General features: G+C 33.4%; 1 protein-coding gene across 1 annotated transcript; it reads left to right on the forward strand.

Moving 5' to 3' along the window:
• The first annotated feature begins 511 nt into the window (after positions 1-511).
• Positions 512-25,422, forward strand: LOC114342722 (uncharacterized). Its single transcript, XM_050645095.1, has 3 exons — positions 512-658; positions 17,974-18,643; positions 21,983-25,422. Exons 1-3 carry the CDS (start codon positions 580-582, stop codon positions 22,443-22,445), a joined length of 1,212 nt encoding a protein of 403 aa, XP_050501052.1. The 5' UTR covers positions 512-579; the 3' UTR covers positions 22,446-25,422.

Genomic DNA, 25,422 nt, shown 5'->3' on the forward strand with positions numbered 1-25,422 from the left:
ATTTGATTTGGGTTGTCAGATTTCAGGTTGTTCAAACAAGGTGTTATGGGTTTGGGAGTTCTTAATTTAGATTTTCCTTTATACTGTATTATATAATCATAATGGTGTGTTGGTTTTTAAAAACTGAGAAATTCTAAAATGCTATATTTCAGCTAAGAAATTGGTATACTAGATTTCTTGGTTTACTACTCGTTTCTCCTTTTCTAGTCACTATGCACTTCTCTTTAGTTACTTTATGCCATTTTCCATTAATTCAAATTAATTATATCTTACAGTGCCCGGTAGAGTACAGATATAGAGCTGCGATATATTTTTAAATATATGTAATATAGCATTCAAGCTAAGTATCCAGTCTAATGTTATTTAATATTCATATGGATTTGCAATAATGCATTAAACAAAAAAATTACCACAAATGAATTGTTCAAATAATAATATTTTTATTTATTTTAATAATTTTATCTTGTTTGGTTGAAAATTAAAACTGTACATTTTACTTTCTTGCAGATTTACATACATTAACATGGACTGAATGTGTATAAAGATATAGGTCTTTACCAAAACCATTTTAAATACCATATGGTAGTCATGTGTAACTGTGTAGTTCTTGTCGGTGTCACCTCAATATTGTTGTATCTGGTAGCTCTTATACATGCAGGTAAATACGTACAAATTATTTTTTGTAGCTTAAGTGTGTTAGGTTTTATTTATTTCAAATATTTATTTTAAGTCTTAATTGGTTTGATTTATTGTTGATGTGGCAAAATATTTTAACATTATTATTTTTATATTTATTATCTCCTCCAAGGAGTACTAATACCATAACATTGGTTAAGTGGTTTAATCAATGTCAACCGCCCTAATGGGGGGCAAAGCATATCGAAAGAGTTTAAGGACTGCTTGCTGAGGAGTTGGCAAGAGTTTTTTACACCGGATCACCTTAGCTACCAATTTAAACATCATCATCATCATGATTACCTAGCCTTTTACTTTCACTACTGAATATTGGCCTCTCGCATACTTTTCTACTTATTTCGGTGCCATCTGAATCAAATTTTTAGTCACTCTTTTTATGTGATCTGTCCATCTCGTCAGGGGTGAAACTCTATTTGTATTAACTTTTATTGGGGGCATCGATTCCAAATTTTTTTAATCTACAGATCATACCAACGGCTCTTACAACCTGCCCTTTCTTCTTAAGGTTCTGTCTGCTACTGGAGGTTGGGCATCATAATGTCTGTAGTCACTTTGTTGGCTGCTGCTCTGACTAGTTGTAATAACTACAGTTGTTAAACCATTCTCCAAGGTTCCTCAGCCAGGAGATGCGTCTTCTTCCTATGTTTCTTCTTCCTTGGATTCTTCCACAATAATTCTCAGCAACTCATATTTTTCTCCTCTGGTTATGTGACCCAAATATTTCAGTTTTCTTATTTTTATCCTTCTACTCCTCTATATTTTCCTACTTCGTAAGGATGTAATAACGTTATGTAAGTCGACTATTTCTCTCAAATTCTCTCTCTCTCTGTCTCTCTCTCTCTCTCTCTCCTGTGCATGTTTTTCCGCTTCGGAGAATGAGTACTCAGTCATATCCTTTATTTGGTCCGACCATCGTAATGGAGATCTTCCTCTGGATCTTCTGCCCTCTACGTTGCCTTCAACTATCATTCGGTCCATGCCCTCTCTTCTTCTAGTTATATGTCCAAAATATCTCAGTATATTTTGGTTGATATTTGTGGTGAGTCTAGTTTTTATGTTAAGTTCGGCTAATATTGAACTATTTGTGTGATGTGCGGTCCATGATATGTAGACCAGGACTAATCTGTAAAAAAACGTCTATTTTTGGATGTGAGAGATGGTATTCGGATTTTTGCGGATAAAGTTAGGTGACACCTTCAGTAATAATAATTGACTGATGCTCCTTCTCAAATATGCGGAACATTAATTAAATAATTAAAATTTCGAAAAACATCGATTTTTTTCTGCTTTCTTTGCATAAACCTTTAAAACGGTTCGTTTTGGAACCAAGTCGTAGAGAAATAAAATAAATATAATTGAATTTTGTTTGATATACGACTGGTCAAAAATGTCTTAAGGTGTTACGTTTTGTGCAATATAGCAATAAATACAAAATAAGGGGGCAAAATACGCCTGTTGTTATTCAATGTTTCTTAGCCACTTTGGTGGCACTTAAAACCTTAGTAATTCGCTTGGAAAATTCTTATAACTTACTTACATCGTCTACCAAATTTCACTAAAATCGACCTAATAGATTTTGCATAATAAATTTGCAATATAAATGTTTTTAAAAAAGTTCAAATTTTTTAAAACCTTTGGAGTAGAGTGCTTCTTTATGTATGTAAAAAAATTGACAAATCTTTGTATTTTCTAGTTTTTGTTGTGCAAGATTTTAAAAAATTTTAATTTTTAAAAAAAGTTTAGATTGCAAAATTATTATGCAAAATCTAGTAAGTCAATTTTAATGAAATTTGGTGGACGGTTTTAGCACATTACAGAAATTTTTTAAGCGAATTAGGAAGGTTTCAAGTGTAACCTAAATGATGGAAAAACATTGAATAAGGACAGGCTTGTTTTGCATCCTTATTTTATATTTATTGCTATTTTGCAGCAAGGGTGTTAAATTAAGACAGTTTTAACCAATCGTATCTGATAGAAAATTTAATTATCTTTGTTTTATTCATATACGACTTTCGTCGCCTCAAAGCAACAGTAGGATATGTCAAATATTGTAGTTTCGAGAAAAGCGCAATTGAAATTTTTCCGAATTTTTCATTACTTAATAACTTTTTATATTTGAATGGATTTACATGGAATTTTGTTTGAGTATATAATTTTACAGGCCTTACATAAATATTTATATTAATTCATAAAAAAGTGAAAAATAATTGGAAAAAAAGTAACTTGTCCTACTGTTGCTCTAAAAGTTAATCTGTTTTTTAACGATATCCGTAAATATGTGTTATAAAATGAGGACGTTTGAGTTGGAATAAATTCATTTTCTCAAGAATGGGAGCATTTGGAGAGAAATCCTGAGACAGGTCGATTTTTGTTTTTAAATTATGACTTTTTACCATATATATCATACTAATGACGTCATCCATATGGTCGTGATGACGTAATCGATGATTTTTTTAAATGAGAGTATGGGTGGTGCGATGGCTCATTTGAAAGGTTATTTAATTCTCTATTCATTAATGTAAACGTTAACATAATTATTTATACAGGGTGCCCAAAAAATTTTTGTTTATTAAATTAATTGAGACAAAAAGAAAAGTGTATGTAATTCATTTACTTTAAAATACATTTGAGTGCTGTCAGAAAACAAAAAGAAATGTTTATTTCATAAATAAACATTGATTTTCGCTTAAATTCAATGTTAAATCTACCACCCACCTGTCTCTTAGCAGGTTGAACAATGAATTTAAGCGAAAAGTAATGTTTATTTTTGAGATAAACATTATCACCTATTTTTCTGACAACAGTAAAATGTATTTTTAATTAAATAAATTGCTTACATTCTTCTTTTTGTGTCAAATTATTTATTAAAAAAAATATTTTTTGAACACACTGTATAAATAATTATGTTAATATTTACAATACTGAATAGAGAATTAAATAACCTTTCAAATGAGCTATAACACAACCCCTAATCTCATTTAAAAAAATCATTGAATACGTCATCACAACCAGATGGATGACGTCAGCAGTATGATGTATATGGCAAAAAGTCATAATTTAAAAATAAAAATCGAACTGTCTCAGGATTTCTCTTCAAATTCACCCGTTCTCGAGATAATGAATTTATTCCAACTCAAACGTCCTCACTGTATAAACTTATATTGTACTTTGTACTGAAGTTTTGTTTAAAATTTTACACATTTTATTGTAAAAAACAAAACAATTTTGTTGTTCAAACATTTTATTAGATAAATCAAAAACTCAATATACATGTTTTCCGACAATTTTAAAACTTGACAACGAAAATGACAAACAAACAAGAATGAAAAATTAATCAGAATTAGTTGTGGTCACATCGGATGCAGGTAACGATGTGAAAAAATTATAGTGTCTTTTGGTATTAAGTTATCGTTGCACAAACTCATTAAATCATTCTTTTTTTTAATCGATATCGGTGGTGCTTGCTCATAGGCAAGGATTATAGTTGGCTTTTCTCTCTGGCTTCTTAACTTTTTGGTAATATTGATAACATCAAATTCTTCCTGTTTCAATGAAGTCTTATAGAAAATTTTTCCAGGTTCGCCTTTCTTGACTTTAATCCATTTGATGTCGTTGATTAAAACTTTTTGGCCTTTTTCATTGACATTAAAGTTCGCTCCCATGTCTTTGGCTATTTTTTTCCAATCTAAAAATTCTTCAGTTGACATCTCAGTAACTTCATATGGCTTACCTATCTTTTTAGCTGACTTAGCAATGGTGGCCAATTCAGATGGAACATAAATTGGACCATTTTTAAGTATGCTCTTTCCTTTTCAATACAATATAGTAAATATTGACTTCTACTAGATATTTTAGATTTTTTATAACTTAAATTAGCTGATGCTGAATTATTCATTTTTATTCTCACAATACAACTTTTAATATGAATGTAATAGTAGAACTGTGATAAGATTTCTGAAGATAATAAATATTGTGGGTGCAAGCCGTTTAATATAAACAAAGAAAATATTCGCAATTCGGCAATAACTACATTAACAGTAGGATGTGCGTAAGATAACTTAGTATTGCATTAATATTTTGTGACGAAAATTAGTAAACGACAAAATACAACAGTAGGATATGTATGTTGTCTTAGTGTTACATTATAGCATTTGAGTTAAAGAGAATTAAGCTACACAAGGATATGTAATATTGTGTAAAAAGTATTCCACTTTTTATTGATCTTAGTGTTACACTTAACAGAAAGGTTTATTTCCAATCATTTGAAATGGTTATCCCAAAAGTCATTTTTTTTACATGTCCTACTGTTGCTTTGAGGCGACGCTTTGTACCAAAATGAATCGTTTTAAAGTTATAAGCAAAGAAAGTAGAAGAAAAAAATAAGAAATTTTTTGAAATCTTTAAATATTTTATTTTTTTATTAATGTTCCGGGCATATATGACAAGGAGCATTAGTCAATTATTATTAACGAAGTTATCACCTAACAGTGGCGGCCGGTCAGGGTCGGCAGGGTCGGCAGTGCCGACCTACACATTTATTGATGTTATAGATTTTTTAATATTCAATTTAATCAGAGTTTATATAATTTTTTGTATCTGTGAAATAAAAAAAATCTGTCAGATAATACAGACTAAATTTTATTCGTGGTTTTTAAAAGGATTCGACCAATCCGAGCGTTAAGTGATCCATGCGCATAAGAGACTTTTTAAAAAATGAATGATCCGAGCCATGCCATCCATCTGACTGTGCCGGCTAGCCGACCCTAGTTCATCCCTAGCGTGACGATTTACACGTAAAACTCAACGAAATAACAAGTCGATGAGCAAGCGAACATACATTTCTGTCTGTAGGCAGATACGGCAGGTAACGGCAGGTACGGCACATAAAGATCTGCCGAGGTTTCATTTCGAGGCATCGGCAGAAACTGTAAAAAATAATCACGCCGTTTTACGTCGTTGAATTGATATTGTAATTTTTTTAAGTTGTCAGGAATTATCATTTATTTATAGATATATAATATCGTATAATTAAATGATCAATTGACTTACCTTAAGGAAAATTGATCCATATTATATGAGTATTGCCGTTCGAAGAATTACAATAATTACTTGTAGTCACAATTTTTTATAAGCTCGGTTATCACGATTTTAAAGCAAATTCCCTGAGTACGGCTCCTACTTGTTCCTCCAGCGCTGTCCATCGTGCTCCAGAATACGATATCAACTTCTCATTACTACAATTTTTCTGAAAATTCTAGATCACCCTGTACGGGTGGGGTTATAGGGTGGGTTTGTAATTCTTCGAACGGCAATACTCATATAATATGGATCAATTTTCCTTAAGGTAAGTCAATTGATCATTTAATTATATCTCGTATTGCCGTTCTCGAATTACAATAATTACTTGTAGATGTTCAAAGACAAAGATCTAGTATTTTCTACAACTTATATTTTTGCAACACCAAAAAACATATAATATAATTAATAAGTAGGAATATACTTAATTTTAAAATTAGTTACGACTAGAATCCACCGACCCTAAGATCCCCTTAGCGAATGCTGCAGGATCAGCTGACAGGAGTCGATTATAAAATTTCGCAAACATATTAGATTTTTGCGTCCAGCCAGCTCTAGACCTAATAACCTCAATGGAAACTTCTGCCCTATAAGCTGCCGAAGTGGCTGAGTGTCGAGTGCTGTACCCCGAAAATTGAGTAGTATCAATGCCACTAGCCGCCAGAGTAACCTTAATCCATTTGCTTAGTCTCTGTGTACACACGAGACGATAGGGTTTATTAATAGTTAAGATTAAGAAGTCCGTATCTGTGGGACGAAGATCTCTGCTAACTTGAATATATTGATCAATGACAGAGGCCAAGCAGAGAGAAGCATTTTTTCTAAAGTATGGAATAACTAATAATGGTTGAATTTTTTTTTTTTTTTTTTGAAGATGTGGTTTTTATTCTATCCGGAATTCTGATTTCTAATCGGTCTGCAAAACTAATAATATTTTTCAACCTGATACGTGTAAAAGTTTGGAGTCTATGACCCGTAATTAACGCTAATAATGTGCATAGCTTCATCGTTAGTTGAGAACTAGAAATATCCGACAATGGATATAAACTAGCTAGATGTAAGAGAACGGGATGTGGGTCCCAACTAGTTTGGTACCCTGGTCTCGATGGCTTTTGATTATAAATACCTTTTAAAAAAACGTTTTATAATATTTTTTCCAAATTGTCTACTGAAAAAATCAGGACTATAGCCGCATGTTGCGAATTAATAGTTGAATAAGATGCACCCTCTTGGAATTGAATGCTTAAAAAGTCTTAAAACTAAATTTAATGAATATTGAAAAGGGTTGTGATTTCTTGTGCCGCAAAATCCCACCATTTTTTTTTTGTTTTTAAGTATGATGTATACTGTTTTAAAGTAGATGTACTAATTACTAATTGAATGCTCAATAGCTTGAAGTGCTAATGTTGGAACACCTCGTCTGTGAAAAGCTTCCCGGATAAAATTCCAGCCTCCAGAGAAAGGTCCTGCCAAAGCGGATGGCAATCTCTGAAAGGATTTGAAAGTAAATCTTGATCCGGTGTAAAAACTAAAGGTTCTGTTACAAGAAGTTTACGGAAAGTTGGGTACCATTGCTGGGTATTCCAGCAAGGAAGCACTACTATTCCCTGGGATTTTTCAGCAATTATCTTTTGTAAGCATTTTAATACAAGATTAAATGGTGGGAAGGCATAGAAAAATTCACCCTTCCAAGAGATGGTAAAAGCATCTACAGTGACAGAAGCTGGGTCAGGTTTCCAAGAGACATATCTAATACATTTTGTTTTTAACTGAATAGGTCAATAGTGGGTTTTACCGAAATAGTGACATATCTTCTGGAAAGCGTGACTAGATAATTCATATTTTGTATTAATAAAAGTTTAACGAGATTCTCTATTTGCGTGGACATTATCTTTAGTATTAATATATGAAGCAACTAAGAAAATATCTCTGCTTTCGCACCACAGCCAAATTTCTCTTGTGATCTTATTAAGATTTTTAAACCTTACACTACCCATACGATTAATACAGGCTATGGCTGTCACATTATCAATTCTAAGTAAAATATAACAATTTGATAATTCTGAAGCAAATGATCGAAGTGCGTTAAATGCTGCTAGTAATTCCAAATAATTAATATGTTTTACTTTCTCATGTCTGTGCCAAAAACCATGCGTGACTCCGTTTATACAATCGGCACCCCAACCTGTTAGATAGGTATCGGTAAAAATTTCAAGAGAAAACACTGAACTTGTCACTATAGGCATACCATTATTTTGTGTTAAAGTGCCACCAGTTAAAGTTGGTGCCACCAGTACAACTCAGATTTAATAAAGTCTGAAAGTAATAGGTTTGACTGATAATTATGATTGCTATAACATAATGCTAAATGCTTTTTCCTTTCTAAAATTTTTAAATGAACCCAACCGTATTTAACTGTGGGACAAGCAGCTACGAATTTTCCTATTAGTTGAGCTAGGATTAGAATTGAGCATCTATCTTTTGATAATATTTTTTCAATTTTGGACAGAATAAGAGTCATCTTTTCTGCTGGTAAGAATACTTTCTTTAAATTAAGTAAGAAACCTAAGGATTCCAGAAGATCTTTTGTAACCTGGCAATCTTTCCTGGCAGTCTCGATAGATTTTGCTAATTAGTATGTCATTTAAGTAAAGAACACAGACTATGCCGATAGACCGTAAACATTTTACTACTGGCTTCATTACCTTTGTAAACACAAATGGCGCTGTACAAAGGCCGAAAGATAGACAGTTAAATACAAAATATGAGCCCTTAAAAACAAAGGACAAATATTTTCTAAATCTTTTGTTAACTGGAATCCTAAAATATGCATCTTTAATATCAAGAGATGCAAAAAAAGCAATTTGGAAATAATAATTTGAAAACCATTCTATGCTCCTCTAGTTTGAAATGGGGTGGTCGTAAGTAAAAAGCGGTTCAAAGATTTGAGATGTAATACAGATCTGTAGGAACCGTCAGGTTTTGGATCAGATTTAGACACTGCTCCTATCTTTAATAATTGAGCAATAGCCTCCTCTAATCTAGATAACTCTTTTAATGCATAACATGGTTTTGATAAAAAAGTTTGTACTGGATTTTTTTTTTAAATGGAATCTTATATCCAGAAACCCAAGAAAAAATAGTATGATCATTAGTAATTAAAGCCCATTTATCTAAATAATTAGAAAGGCGGCCAGCGTAATTTGTAGTTATCTGTCTTGTTGACTGATTTGGTTCTTATGTTAACGTCGTACATGTGTACCTTTGTAACGATACCTCCTTTCCTCGTTTTTCATACGGGACCGGGGCTGCAAGAGCCGGTAGTTTAAAGACGTTGACACACCTGAAGGACCAGATTTAGGTTGATTAGATTTATGTGCAACCAGAGCTTTCGAAGCAAGGTACTGTGGGATCTTATTCTTCTTCTTAATGGTGGACCCCAAACGTTGTGCTTCATTCAAACTGTTTAGCTGGTCCGGAAAAGACCTTCCAAACAAAAACTCGTCTATTGGACAAGCATCTAAAATTTTCTTTACCCCGCTGTCTAAAAAAAAAGGAAGAATACTGTGACGCCGATGTAAGGATAGGGCGTGGAAGACATCTGAAAATATTTTATATTGTTCATTAAGCGGAATCGCTATCGCACTTATGCCAGCCGCTAACTAGGATTGTAATTTCTTTAGAAAAGTATCCTGTTTTAAGGCATTTGCATCCAAACAAGACTTGATTTTTGGATTAACATCCAGTGGCAGAAGTGCTGGGCAATTAGCAATGACAGAATAAGAATCTATTGCGGTGTTTCGAGATTCTTTATCAGTTCCTTTAAGAAGGAAACCAGAGAGAACAGCTGCTATATCAGCGTATATTTCAGGACCTTTAGTAGCTAATGATTGGGTACTTAGCAATGCTAAAATGTTTTGTGCACCATCACTAGCCAAATCATCCATCTTGCACACCAGAAATCGATGCAACTAAATTTTAGATGCATCTGAATCCGAGTCTGTAAAAAACCGATAATAAAAATAATACTTACTTTTAAACCGGCGGCGTCTTCTAACAGAAATATTATTAAACCATAAATAGGTCAACCACTCATCAACGTTTCATGTGAAGCGTGACAAGCGAACGAAAATACAAATTCTTTATACGGTTATTCATTTGAATAGCGTACTTAAGAATCTTCTATTATTAGATTTCATTTGAAAATACTAAAATAATAGAATATTATAGATATTTTAGTACAATTGTACTGAACAAAAAATACGTTTTTAATACATTATTCATGTGAATATCGCACTAAAAACAAAAAAATATAAGACATCCTTTTTAGATTTCATGTGAAAGTACTAAAAGGATTTTTAGAGATTCATATGAATCCTGTTTTGTGTATTACAATGTGTAAACACTATTACTTAATAAGAAAAACAAAATATGTATTCTGTTTTCTGCAGGAACCTAAAAAAAAATATTAATTTACTTACTGAAGTCATCTAATAATTTCAATAATTTCTTTAGTTTTCTGTTTTTTGAAATTTTTTTTTTTCATTTTCACAATAAACACTGTCGAATATCACCACACATAAAAATACGTCTAACACGAGCGCACTAAAAAATTGTAGTATAGTTCAAGCAATCTATATAGTGGAATAGGTAAGATTTGTAGCTTTCTTTGGGTTGTTCTTCTTTAATATTAGGCCGGCAGCTGGTGTTTTCTGGTAATTAAATATGTAGTTAAAAATATTTATTTATACTTAGGTAAATACCGTTAAAGCAGGACATAATATTGTATGTGTTAAAATTAATTTTATCAATTTTTTAATAACATTTAACCTCACAGGGACCTCCCTCTTACCGCATGCTTGCATTAATAACTGATGTAGAATAGCTTTTATAATTAATCTTGTTATTGTTAGAATTACTGATACTAAAAGAACTTTATAAAAACACAGTTAGATCTAAAATTACTTTAGGTATACAGTTCAAAACTTTAAAATTCAGCACAAAATGCAAGCATGTCCCCGCTCTTTTTTTTATTAAAAATACAAAATCTAAAAATATTTTTTTAACCGAGTCTTTTCATTAGTACAGTTATGCTTGGAAAATGAATTGCACAACACAACAATTAAAATACTGATACACTTAACTCATTTTCTCCTTCTTCCGTATTTTCTTCGTCACTATCATCGCCCAATTCAATAATAAATTTATTTCCACCATTAATGTGGAAGTGCCCAATCTTCTTATAATATTCTTCCACTTTGATCACTTTGGCGATTCTTTTCTGCCAGTCTACTTTGGTAATATTGGCTACTTCTTTTTTAATGATCTCAATTACCTTTTTGTCAAATTTAGGAAATTTATTTGAACGCCTTATACTTGGTTTTAATTGTCCCCAAATTAACTCAATAGGATTGAAAACACAAAAGTAGGGGGGAAGTCTCAATATAGTGTGTCCATGCTTTTCGGCAATACTCTCTAGAGCGTATAATTTTCTAAATTGCTTTGTGTGTAGAACTTCAATAAGTTGTTTTTTTGTGTAAAAATCTTCGAAATACAAATTATTTTCCATTAAAAAATTTTGTAGGTCAGCTTTCTTTGAAGATGTATTTGGTATTTTAGTGAGTTGTCGGGAATGATAGGAAGCGTTGTCAAGCACTATTACGCTGTTTTTCTCCAAGTTTGGGATCAGCGAGTTTTCAAACCAATCTTCAAAAATGTCAGCTTCCATATTCTTGTGGTAGTCAACGTTACAATCTTCCATTTTCTTCCCACATAATTTTAAAGCATTCGGAACCCATCCCTCACTTCCTCCGCAATGTACAATAATTAGTCGCGAGCCTTTATTTGCAGGCATTTCTGGTATGCACATGCTTGAACCATCTGTCCATCCTTTCTTTACTGTATCGTGGGTATCATACCAAGTTTCATCTAAATAATAAATTCTCCTATTTTCTTGCCTATATTTAGTAATTTCTTCTAGGTACATATTACGTCTGTTGACTATTCTTTGGCTTTCCATAATTGCTTGACGTTTATTTATTTTTTTGAACTTAAAGCCCATTTTTTTTATCCAATTTTGAAGAGTTTTCTCACAGCAGTTCATATTTCGACCGGTTGTTTCCAATTTCTTTCTTATTATTTCTATTGTAGGTATTTCATTGCTTTTGTAGCAGTCGTATATTGTGGTTTTCAATAGTTTTACAAGTGAAGGATTTAAAGGTCTTGAAAATTTGTAGTCACATCGTTTCTTGCGATGATAGGGTTCATTTTTAACTATTTTATATACAGTAGAAAGTGGAATTTCTGTTAAATCAGAGGTGGCTTGTGCCAATAGTGTTTCATCGAAGCCGAATTTCGTACGTAGATTTTTGTATACATTCAAACATACTTGCTGTGTTTCTGCATTTAAATGCATTCGAATCTTCTTTACGATCTCTTTTTTTTTAGTAATTACATTCACACTAGCACTGGCAATTTCTACAATATCAGCGTTATCGTACGCGATATTTACATTATCCCACGGGCGCCACATCACTATTCACATTAATTAAATTACAATAATCAACACTTGACACTCTCCAAACGAAATACTAAACCAATATTCAAAATAATTACAGCAAACAAAACACTCGTATCACTTAACACACGTACACTCCAGTACTAATACACTGCTAGGCTACCGAACTAAAACTAATCTTTTGCACGAAACTTGTGAATAGATATGCGGGAGGTCTGGCCGTAAAAACACAGATGCTTTCACAAAGGGCCGCTTCTTAAACGTTTGACCTAACATCTATATTTGAAGAATATCATATTTCACCGGCTTAAAGCTATTCTACAGTATTTTTTACTTGGACAATAATGAGAAGTTGATATCGTATTCTGGAGCACGATGGACAGCGCTGGAGGAACAAGTAGGAGCCGTACTCAGGGAATTTGCTTTAAAATCGTGATAACCGAGCTTATAAAAAATTGTGACTACAAGTAATTATTGTAATTCGAGAACGGCAATACGAGATATAATCGTTATTATATGATATAATTATAGACAACTACTAAAATTGTTTAAGAAATACGATTTGGAATTTTCTAATTTACTACTTTCTGATTCTAAGATATTTACGGCACGTCTAAAACAGTACAGAATGAACTAATAAAAAATATAATCAATTAGTTACATTTTGAATAACGTTATTGGATCTGAGATTCAGAAAACAATTTGCTTTTCGTTAGAAGTAGATGAAACTTCTGATTATCATGTCATTCACAATAATTATCAATTGTTGTCCGATACGCGTTACGTGATAATGAGAGGTTTTTAGGTTTTACAGACGTGAGTAAAAGCAATAAGGCCGAATATTCTTTTGGTGTTTTAAGTAACAGATTAAAATTTTTTGATATCAAAAATAAATTGATAGGGCAAACTGGGGCAAACTTATGACGGCGCTGCCGTGATGTCTGGTGAATTGAACGGCCTCCAGGCAAAAGTTAAAACTATTGCACCACAAGCTCTATTTACTCACTGTCATGGGAATAGAATGACTTTAGTTTTGCAGGATGCGTGTAAAAAAATGAAGAATATCGTCTTTTCTTGCCAGTTTAGCTCGCCCGGACTACTGTTTTAGGAAAATTTGTTTCGAAAAAAAAATGCAAACAGTTTGTCAGACGCGATCAAATTTTAAACCTCGGTTAGTTTTCACTGTAGTAGATTTTCGTGAGCAGCTTTTGGAAGTTTTTTTAATTTATTAGCGAAGGCGACGATTTTGAAAGTTGTGGTGTAATATCTCGATCCGTGAAGCAATCGGTTTGAGAACTTTGTTAAATGATTACTCTGTTAATATTCCTTTAAATATTTTTAAGAAAGTGTTTGCCCAAACCGATTTGATATTCATTATTGTTCGAAATCAGTCAACTGACATTATTTATTCCAAAGATAGAATAAGAAAACTGGTGCAAAATCTCAGAGATTTTCATAATGATAGTAGTTTTCAATATATACGCAGTGACGTTTTGGGTTCGCCTGATATTTCCGAACCACCCAAAAAAGACACAGGCATGATACATATCTCGAAAAACGAGTATATTTTGAAATTTTGGATGCCTACTATTTATTATGCAAATAGATACTCGTTTTTTGAATTTTTGCAAATTGTTTACCTCTTTGACGATTCAAAATTTAAAAGTTAAATTCGCCAAAGAATTGTTAGATATTTATTATTACAATTTTTTTAAAAATAACGCTGATCCAAATAGTTTCAGAAAGTTGGATAAGTTACAAAATATGTGTTATTTTATATAGTAAGTACTGCAATTCATTACAACAAACTGATCATCTTATTACCACCAACTTCTGCTTTAAATGAACGGGATTTCTATTGTCTCAAAAGAATCAAAACATATTGTCGAAACACCATGAAACAAGAGAGAATGTCAAGTAAACCAAACAAAAAAATCTCCTATGACGATTTAAGCCTTTTAATTAGATGGTATACCTATATGAGGAGACAAAAAGACCTTGCCGACCCTGTCTCTAAGGCCACGAGCCGCCACTGTCACCTAACTTTATCCGCAAAAATGCAAATGTCACCTCTCACATCCTCCTAAAAACAGATCCTTCCTGGTCTAATGCGCAACATTCTCCGGTAGACCCACATTGTAAATGCCATTATACGTTTTAAATCTGCTTTTTTGATGATCCAAGACTCTAAAGCGTAGGTGGCGATAGAAAATATTAACGCTCGAACAAGGCGTAATTTTGTGTTTTTTGTAATGTCAGTATTTTTCCATATTTTTGTGAGTTTAGCTGTCGCCGATCTGGCATTATGATGAGTCTCCGGATCTCGCCTTCGCATCTTGTTTTTATTCTTTTCATAATTTATAATTCCTTATTTAAACGTCGTAGGATTTAAACGTCGTAGGTAATCTTTTGAACCCACTGAATTTTCAATATTCTTATGTAACACCATATTTCAAACCCTTCTATTTTTCTTATGTGTTGTTTCTTCAATGTCCAAGGTTCCATTTCATATAGTAATATAGAAAATATGTAGCATTTTGGAGCCCTCAATCTGAGAGACAACTGAAGGTCTTTGTTTGTAAGCATTGTCTTCATTTTTATAAATGCTTGCCTTGCAGTTTAAACCCGTACTTTAATTTTTTACTTTGGTCATTTTTGTCATCAACCCTGGTTCCCAAATATTTGCATGTCTCTACTTTTTCTCCTGCCCGGTTCCATTTTAATGTGATTACTCTTTCAATAACATTTGCTAATCCTGATTTTTTGCGATTAGTAGCATTATATCACGAGTATCACGTAGAGAAAGCCGTCCTAGTATTATTCATTCCAATGCTCTTTCGGCAACTGGCAGTTTACTCAGTGTTGTTTTTGTTAGTGTTGGGGTTTCTGCACTACGGATCATCACTGTCAGAACGCACTCTAATAAATAAACTGAAATTTTTGACCTATAATTATACTTGATCTCTTCAAATACAATCCAAGCTAGGCTTGTTCTTCTCTTCTGCTGAACTGTGTGGTTGTCTGAACTTATTTAAATCTCATGGCCTACATGTTCTAGGAATCAACTGGTTAATCAAAGTTGCAAAGACATATTTTTTTTCATTAATTAATCATTTCATGGTTTGCAAATGATAAGTTTTTCCCTATAAATACTGACTGCTCGTAAGGTTGATAAAGGTTGCCAAATACTTCTTTCAAGATGAAATATCTTAGTGTCCTCATTAGGTCTTATACAAGGTGTAGCGTGCTGATAGGTATACTCGATGAGTAATATGACATGTAACGATGATCTATTCTACCTTCTGTAGAGCATGGAGCATTCCGCTTTGCTTGACCATGTCGACGGCTTTGTATAGTCGGCAAAGACAAGTATCCGCGGGATATAACTTTCAATTGATTTTTCAAGAAATGACTGATGGTTTGCAAATGATCATTTGTTCGATATCTAGATCAAAAGGTGGATAAGTGTTCAGTTATCTCTTTAGATTTGGTGTCAACTTATGAGTCATTAACTTCGTAACCAACCTATAAATGTGAGATAAGAAGTTAATATGTCTAAATTTCCTCCGGGGTATAATATGACTTAGGGGTTAAAGTGGTTTACATATCATACCCATTCTCATTAACACTCTCAGGCTCCTCTTTTTAATCCACCATAATTTTATTTTAAATTAGTATTTGTTTTCTTTTCAGTGATTGTGTTTTTATCTCTACTTACTCATTTCTTGGGTCTCTTCCTAGGATAGGAAGAGACCCAGAAATTTTATTAACGATAAAACGAAGAAAACTCGAGTATTTGGGTCACCTGATGAGAGGTCATAAATACGCATTACTTCAAAATATAATGCAAGGAAAAATAGAAGGAAAACGGAATACAGGCCGTAGAAGAATGTCGTGGATGCGGAATTTGAGAGAGTGGTTTGGCTGCACCACTAATGAACTTTTTAGGTCAGCTGTAAACAAAGTCAGGGTAGCCTTGATGATTTCCAATATCCGATAGGAGTGGCACAAGAAGAAGAAGACATTTCTTTTCTAAATTTCTTGTTATCTTTTCAATGCTTGTTGTTTCTTCTTCCAGCTTCATCCTTGATATCTTGTCTATAAAGACTGGATTCTAGTACTTGTAGACTGTGTTACCTTTATTTCTGTATTTCTTTATTGAGTATTGTATTTCTTTATACCCTTCTGAATTTGAATTTTTGAATCTGATTCTTCTGAATCAGCTACAGAGGTAGCGAGCTGACATCGGTCGTTTCAGTGCATTAAATTTTTTAGTTCTAAAGTGAATTTTATCTAATTTTTATAATGTTTTAGCTGCAATGCTTATAGCTTTTTCTTCTTAAGAACATTATTTATAACTTTTATCTAATAGGTGTCTTGTCCGTAAAAGAATTATTTACAAGCTATGAGAAAGTCAAATTCCCTCCAACCAGTTCGGGTTCATGAATGGTATTGGTACGAGAGAGGCTTTATTCTCATTACAGGTCTTATTCCAGGGATGCAGAGACGTCAATTGCGACGTATACAGTTGATTCCGGTATCTGATCTAATAAAGGATACCAAGACGATGCAGATACTAAAAGAAGCAGGAATTAACAAATAAGATTTGAAAATAATTAGAAATGTTTTCTAGAATCAGACTGCAAACATCACAGTTGAAGGTGAACGTACCAATTCTGTGAAAGTCATGCGTGGAGCGAGGCAAGGCTGTATTTTGTCTCCTCCAATCTTCAGTTTCTACTCTGCAAAAATATTCATTAAAACTTTGCATGAAACTGAAAAATGTACCTATTATACTAAACGGGTACCGGTTAATTAACATCAGGTACGTAGATGTAGATGACTTCACATTGTTTGCGGACAACATATGTAGAGGACATACATGTCCTTATGGACAAACAAACCTAATACAGTTAACAATAGGGACTCAATATAAACATAAAGGAGACAACCCTTATGATCATTACCAATAAAACAGAAGGTCAAATCTACATCAACCAAACACATGTAGAAAAAGTCACCCACTACAACTACGGCACTAGAATAAATGAAGAATAGACCAACAACCAAGAGACAAGATGGCGCATCGGAAAACCTGGATCCATCTTCAACCGGATGGGGGTCTTCTTCAAAAGTCACAACCTCTCTCTTGGCATAAAAGTAAGAATGCTACGTCTGCTCTGTCCTTTTTTTATCGTGTTGAATCGTGGATATTAAACAACGATGTGCAAAAAGTTGTAAGTATTTTAGATATGACTATATCGGAGAATTCCTAAAATTCTATGGACTGACTGGGTCACAAATGGGGAAGTCCACAAAAGAATGAATAAGAACCAAGAGGTAATGAATAAATCTAGATAAACCCTCCAATAAGCCATCCTGCAAGTAAACATTTTTGGAAAGCGAGGTCCAGAAAAAAGAAGAACATCCTGGTTAACGAACCTCAGAAACTGGTTAAACACAACATATGTGCAGCTTTTCCACGCTGCTGCATATAAGATAAAGATTGCCATGATCATCGCCAACATTCGTCACGGATAGGCACATCAAGAAGAAGAAGAATCCTTTTTTCGGTGCTATTAGTAACTTTCATTCCATATTATTTTGATCTGTTTTATATTTTTCGGTACGCATTTATAATATGTTAAATATCGTGTACTGTCAGTTTACATATTTCATTTTAGATTGCCAGATAGATCCTTTTGACGGTAAAGCACCATTAGTTCTCACAGCAAAAGATTCATCAATAGTATACCCAAACTCCGGAGAAACAACATTAGACTTCCGTAACGGAGAGATTGTTACCTTTGCTTGCTCTGGAAACAATATTTTCCTCAGCGGATTAATGCACCAAACAACAGTGGAGGGGAGGTGTTTGGCAAATTCACAGTTTGATGTTTTTGGAAAACGATATTCCTGGACCGATATAGCCTGTAGCTCCAATCCTAGAGCTACGATAAGGAAGACAAATTCTCACTGCGCTAGAGATGCAACAATGGTGGTAGTAGGTTATGATTTAGGAAATGGCAACTTTGCATCTATTATCGACATTTGCTTTAACACATCATCTCAAATAGCACTTTATTCTCGTTACGATATAACATCATCCATACAATCAAACGATGAAACCTTTAGCAGACCAGCATTTTTTGAAGATAGCAACCTGTACAATATAAAAGGTCGCGTTGATACATACTATAAACAAAATCGTCAAAGGACTACTATAAACAATTTGCTAGGATTATCACCTACATCATCAAAGTACATAAGTAGTGGGGATTTATTTTTATCTAGAGGACATCTAGCTGCCAAAACTGATTTTCTTTATGGATTTCAACAGGATGCTACTTTTAGGTGAGTAAAATATAGCAAATATATTTATTTTATGTCATGATCATCAGAATACTACAGCCCATAAAGGGTCTCTACCTCTCAAGCTTTGTGCACCATTCTGAACCCGTTTTTGCTCTTCAGTTAGTGAATCGACATATACTGCATATTAACTTTTTTTTTATATCTCCAAACGCAATGGCAGATACAGAAAACCAATCATCAGCTGCTTCGACTACGTCGGTATCTGGAACGCCACAAACATCTTCACCATCCAAAAAGGAAAAGAAGGCAAAAATCCACGGACAAAACCTTCCCACGCGCCTACATCTGAAATGGAGAACAATGCTATAAAAGGTCTCAAGGAAAAAGATGGTTCTTCCGTTCAAGCTAATAAGAAATATATTACTGCAAATTACAAAGTAGATGCGGAAAAAGTTGCACCGTTCATCAAAAAATATATAAAAACTTCAGTTGCTACTGGGTCGTTGGTGCAGGTAAAGGGAAAAGGAGCGTCAGGATCTTTCAAGTTAGCGTCGACCTCCTGGTCGTCTTCCGGATCTGCCAAGCTTAGTTCAGGAGATAAAAAAAAGCTGAAGGAGTAGCTAAACCGAAGAAAACTGCCGCCGCTAACAAACGTGCTGCTACCGGTGAAAAGGCAAAATCTGTAAAGAAACTGACTAAGGCTAAAAAAGCTGCATTAAAGACAGAGAAAAAGCCAGCTAAGGCGAAGAAAGTTGAAAAGAAGTCAGCACCTAAAACTGCGTCGACAGCTCCGACTTCCGCAGAGGCTAAAGTGAAGACACCAACCAAGACACCAACGCTCCTGTGGAGTGCTAAAAATTGCATTTTTAACAAGGTTGTAGAAAAAAATTTTAGTTTTATAGAAAAAATGATTAGGAACAAAATTATTGTGTTATTATTGATAAAAAATATAATTATTGTTAATAAAAAAACAAATAGATCCGCGTCGAAAAGACCTATGCAAACTCAATAACCACTGAGTTATTGCAATTTAAAGGGTGGTTATTTTCGAAGAACCTCGAAATGGAGAAATTTCAATCTCAAATAACTCGATGTGGTGAAATTTTTTGGGAAAACTTAAAAAACATTTTTTAAAGTTCATTAAAAACATTTCAAATGAGCTTTGATAAAAGTTTTTTGCCTAAGAACTTACTAATTTATGACGAAAATAAAGTCGCTTCAAAATAATGTTGTTTCCGGCTTAATGAACTATTTTTTCTAAACTAAGCATTCCAAACCGGTCATATTAGCCAGGGAGGTAGTGTCAAATTTGACCGGAGCATTTTAGCATGGGTGCTTTCTTTTTATTTAGCTAGGTATTCCAAAGTTTATTAACAAATGATGTGTCAGCTGGCCCAAAACCGGGGATTTTAGACAAGAAAAGGTAAAATATGAAACTTGATGGAAAAACGCTACAACTTATGTCAAGTATTTATCAACGTGACTTACAACTCTTAATTGCCTTGCTGACTTCTCTCCTAGCTTTCACTCAGGCAATCCGGTTTCAAATCCTGGCGTTGAATTTTTTTTTGTTTTTGAAATTGACATTTTTTTTGAAAAATAATCATTTTTATAATACCACGTTTGTATTATTTATACGAGACAATATAAAAAAATCTGTATGTCTTTTATAGAATAATGCATAGAACTTATGAAATAGAACTATGCATTTGATCGTAAATATTATGATTGACCTTAATAAGCAAAGTTGTTGTAAATGAACCCCTGAAGCTTCCTGAGTTAGTACGACCAATCTAAGTGAAAAAAGGGGTTGCCCTCTCCACCCGCTCCCGACTTTTTTTTTGGCAAACTGTTTTTTCTTAATGTAATATTATGTAGAACCAAAAGATACATACAACCCTAATTTTTCACTTTTCTATCACCAACCCCCATTTTTAATGGCAATCTAAATATTTCCCTGTTCTCTAATAGGTACATAAAAATGGATGTTTGTCTGTATGAGGAGCGATCAACCAAACGCAATAAATCCTGTTTTTTCGAACTGGAGTTAAATTAATACTAAATAGCTTTGTCATGAAATATATCCAGTATTTACAGCCAATTCCTTCCAAACGCAATATATCCAATAGAAAATAGCTACCGAAAGTGTGCAAATTAATCAAAACACAATAAATCCAGTATTCCGCTGAATAACGCCCTTATTATAAAAATAATTATTTTTCAAAATAAAATGTCAATTTAAAAAAAAAATTTCAACGCCAGGATTTGAACCCGGATTGCCTGAGTGAAAGCTAGGAGAGAAGTTAGCAAGGCTATTAAGAGTTGTAAGTCACGTAGATAAATATTTGACATAAGTTGTAGTGTTTTTCCATCAAGTTTCATATTCTACCTTGTCTTGTCTAAAATCGCCGGTTTTGGGCCAGCTAACACATGATTTGTTAATAAGCTTTGGAATACCTAACTAAATAAAAAGAAAGCAGCCATGCTAAAATGCTCTGGTCAAATTTGACACTACCTCCCTGGCTATATCACATGGATCGTATCAATTTTACCCAAATAAAGTTAATGTTAAGTGGAAAGCTATTCATTTCTATCAGGAGTGTAATGACGAAGGTTTAATTATTGTTACGTTTCAAAAAAAAGAGAGAAAGATTTTATTTTCGTCATGTCAGCCAGTTCTTAAGCACAAAACTTTTTTAGAGCTTATTTGAAAGGCTTTTTATTGAGCTTTAAAAAAAGTCTGTTAAGCTTTCACAAAAAATTGCACTACATTCGAGTTATTTGAGATTGAAAGTTCTCTATTTCGGGGTTCTTCAAAAATAACATACCTCATTGGTTATTATGAGCAATAACTCAGTGGATATTGTGTGAACATAGGTCTTTACAACGCGAATCTCTTTGTTTTTTTATTAGCTACAATTTTTGTTTCCAATAATTTTTTATACAATTAAATTTTTTTAAGTTATTCATGAAAAACGGTTATACAACGTGAGTTTTTTCAATGAAAAATGCATAGTTTCAATCGCTAATAACTGGAAAAGTATCAACTTTGCAAAAAAAAATTATAGAACATAATTTACTCAGAATTGGTCAGTCTATCGACTTCCATAGTTATTTTGATTGAAAAAAAATTCATCCCCCAGATGGGGCTGTTTCCACTCCCAGCACAAAAGCCTGTTTCGACATAGGGTAGATTTTGAAGAAGAGCGTATACCGAGCTTAAATCCAAATTTTTATTAAAATCGGCGATGATTCTCAAAATTCCACGGTTTTACAGTTTCTACCGCTGATGATTGTTCTATAAAGCGGCATGTAGTAGTAGTGAATCATTGTTTTGTTCATATTCCAAACCTACCTTCTAATTTTTTTATGTTTTAGGTATATAAATGTAGCACCACAATGGCAAAGTTTCAATGGTGGAAACTGGAATCGAGTTGAAAGGAGTTGCAGAAACTATGCAGATAGAAGAAAAGCCAACTTACAAATCTGGACTGGCACTTACGGTATAGCCACATTGCCGCATGAGTTCACCCAAAAACCAACAGAATTATATTTGTATGTTAATGGAAGGACAAAGGCACTACCCGTTCCAGCACTTTACTGGAAAATCGTTTATAACCCATCCAACTTCAGATGTGTGGTACTTATTGGATTAAACAATCCATTTGAAGATAATGTTTCAAGATATATAATTTGTAGGGACATATCTAATAGCTTAAATTGGATAAGTTGGCAAAAGAATGACCATAAAAAGGGATACTCGTATGCCTGTACATGCAATGATTTTAAAAGTAGAGTTGACTATGCACCTTCTCTAAAAGTGTCTGGAATATTAAACTGATAGGGGTTACTCTAGAACGAGTTACTCTAGAAAGAAGGTATTAGCTTAAATATTACAAAGATTTTTTAGCTATGTAGGGTTAAATTAAAATATACATTGCTATGCAAAATCCCCTTGTATTTTTTGAACGGTTATACTCATAATATTAAAATTTTGAGGGAGAAATAAACGGACGAAGTCTTCTCAACCATAGCGACAGATGACGTTGACTTTGACCGATATTTTTAAATGGTACCTTATGGCAAGTGATACCTGTTATTCAATATTCTGGTACTGTTATTCAATGGAATCTAATATTCAACTATAATTATTATTTTTGTTAGGGTTGCTGAAATGAATATACGCTGTCTTCAAGGGACGCCGACTTCCCAAATTCATAAAAGTTAATTATCGATACAAAGAACTCTTGCGTAAGTATGGGTATCATATTCCATATGACTGTGGGAATTGTGGTTTAATATTTTTGGTATTCAGGCTGTTTAAGATGTTCAATATTTTGTAGATAAAACATCTCTTAATTTCTTTGTATGTATTATTGTAATAATTCGGTTCGATTAAAATAAAAATAGTTTATATCCTTATTATTTGCACCTTTCATTATCTTTTATTATATTTCTAATGGGACCAGTATCGTATTAGCTCACCTGAAAGATAACTAAAAGTGTACAGTCGCGAAAACTATTCGTGTTAACCGAAATAATGGTGGAAAGTGCGAAGTATAACGATAACGTCGAAAAGTTAACGGTCAGAACTATGAGTCATGGAGTTATTTAGTGAAAATCTTGCTCATCAATGCTGATATATAGGAAATAGTTTCGAAGGAGTTACCATCAGAAGCAGACCGAAGCAGTTCCTGGAAAAAAACAAAATGATAAGGCTTTGTCAACTATAGCCTTACTTGTCGACGTTAACGTTAGTAACCAGTTAGTACATATCCGGAATTAAATAGGGAATTCGTGCGCGATGCATGGGAATTGCCGAGGGAGTATCATCAAAAATTAAGTTTATCTAGCATGTGGTTTTTATTAAAGAAAATCTATCGCTGGAGGAGAATGGCGATATGGAAGCGCACATCAGATTATTCTTGGAATCATTGAATAAATTGGCCGCCTTAGGGGTAGAAATTAAGGACAGATTCGCAGCAGGGATTTTGGTAGGAAGTCTTCCAGACTCATACAGTTTTTTTGTTACAGCGCTGGAAAGTAGGCCATCGAATGAGTTTTCTCTGGAATTCGTAACGAGTAAGTTAATCGATGAGTACAGGAGACATCAGGGAGCTTTAGGAAGAAATCAGTAGGAGTCAGTGATGAAATCAGTGTAAAAGAGTAACAAAAACAATGGTACTGCAAGTACAGAAGCAAAGCAGTGTTATTTTTGTAACAGGAAAGGTCATTTTAAACGAGATTGTTTGTAGTACACAGCGCTGAAAAAGAAAAAGTCCAATAAAGTCACTAAAGGTAATACTAATGATACACATGTTTTATGGTCAATTATAGCTCAAGGGACGGAAAAAGGGATTCTGCTTTTTGGTTTGTGGATTCGGGAGCTTCGAGTCACATGACTATTTATAAAGGATTATATACCCAATTTGACGGTAGCAGAAAGGAGTTGTAAATTCTCTGAGATTCAGGGTATAGGGACAAGACTCATTGAGTGTGTGACTAGATCGGGGCTGGAAAATTTAAATATCGACAATGTGTTTTATGTGCCGGGATTCGACTCAAATCTGCTTGCGGTGAAAAAGCTAACAAGTGCAGGACATAATGTGCAGTTTAAGGGCTTCACCCGACTCATACAATCTTTTAACTGTGGACCATGGACTGAGTGTTTTCGAGCACTCCAGCACCTGTCAACATAGATGGCATAGACGGCTTGGACACAGGGGCATGGATGCAGTCAAACACTTAATGGAAAAGAACATTGCAGTCGGGATTGATATCAAAGACTGTAGGATTAGGGAAATTTGTGAATTCTGTATGAAAGGCAAAATTTTACGTAAGAGTTTTCCGAAATTTTCTCAAAGGAATACATCTGATATTCTTTACTTAATACATACGGATGTTTGCAGTCCCATGAAGACTGTTACTCCAGAGAGTAAACGTTACATTTTTACTGTAATTGATAATTTTTCTAGATGTACAACTATACAGGGTGTCCCGAAAAGATTGGTCATAAATTATACCACAGATTCAGGGGTCAAAACTAGGTTGATTGAACCTCACTTACCTATATACAATAGTGCACACAAAAAAAGTTACAGAGCTTTGAAGTTACAAAATGAAAATCGATTTTTTTTCATATATCGAAAACTCTTAGAGATTTTTTATTGAAAATAGACATGTGGCACTCTTATGGTAGCAACATCTTAAAAAAAAATTAAAGTGAAATTTGTTCACCCCATAAAAATTTTATGGGGGCTTAATTCCTTTAAACCCCCCCAAACTTTTTTGTACGGTCCAATTAAATTATTATTGTGGCACTATTAGTTAAACACAATATTTTTAAAACTTTTTTGCCTCTTAGTACTTTTTCGATAAGCCAGTGTTTATCGAGATATTTTGAATATTTGTCGATTCCACCACATATTTGTATATGGTTAAGTACGATTGTAGCGACCTGTTAATAATCTGAAAATTTATTATAATTTACATCTTTAGGTATATTTTGAAAAAGAAGCCATATCTCGATAAAAGGTGACTTATTAAAAAAAGACTAAGTGACAAAAAAGTTTTAAAAATACTGTATTTAACTAATGGTAACACAATAATAGTTTATTTAGAACGTACACAACACTTGGGGGGGTTTAAAGGAACAAAACCCCCTTAAAATTTTTATGTAAACATATTAAAAAAGAAGCCGCATCTCGATAAAAACTGGCTTATCGACAAAATACTAAAAGGCAAAAAAGTTTTAAAAATGTTGTGTTTAACTAATGGTACCACAATAATGAATTAATTGGAACGTACACCAAAGTTTG

This window comes from Diabrotica virgifera, chromosome 3 (assembly GCF_917563875.1).
Source record: "Diabrotica virgifera virgifera chromosome 3, PGI_DIABVI_V3a".
Classification (NCBI taxonomy): domain Eukaryota; kingdom Metazoa; phylum Arthropoda; class Insecta; order Coleoptera; family Chrysomelidae; genus Diabrotica; species Diabrotica virgifera.

Coding starts and splice junctions, on each gene's coding strand:
- LOC114342722 (XM_050645095.1), top strand. CDS start 580: ATGGTAGTCATGTGTAACTGTGTAGTTCTTGTCGGTGTCACCTCAATA. Junction 659..17,973: donor GGTAGCTCTTATACATGCAG/GTAAATACGTAC, acceptor ATTTCATTTTAG/ATTGCCAGATAGATCCTTTT. Junction 18,644..21,982: donor CAACAGGATGCTACTTTTAG/GTGAGTAAAATA, acceptor TTTATGTTTTAG/GTATATAAATGTAGCACCAC.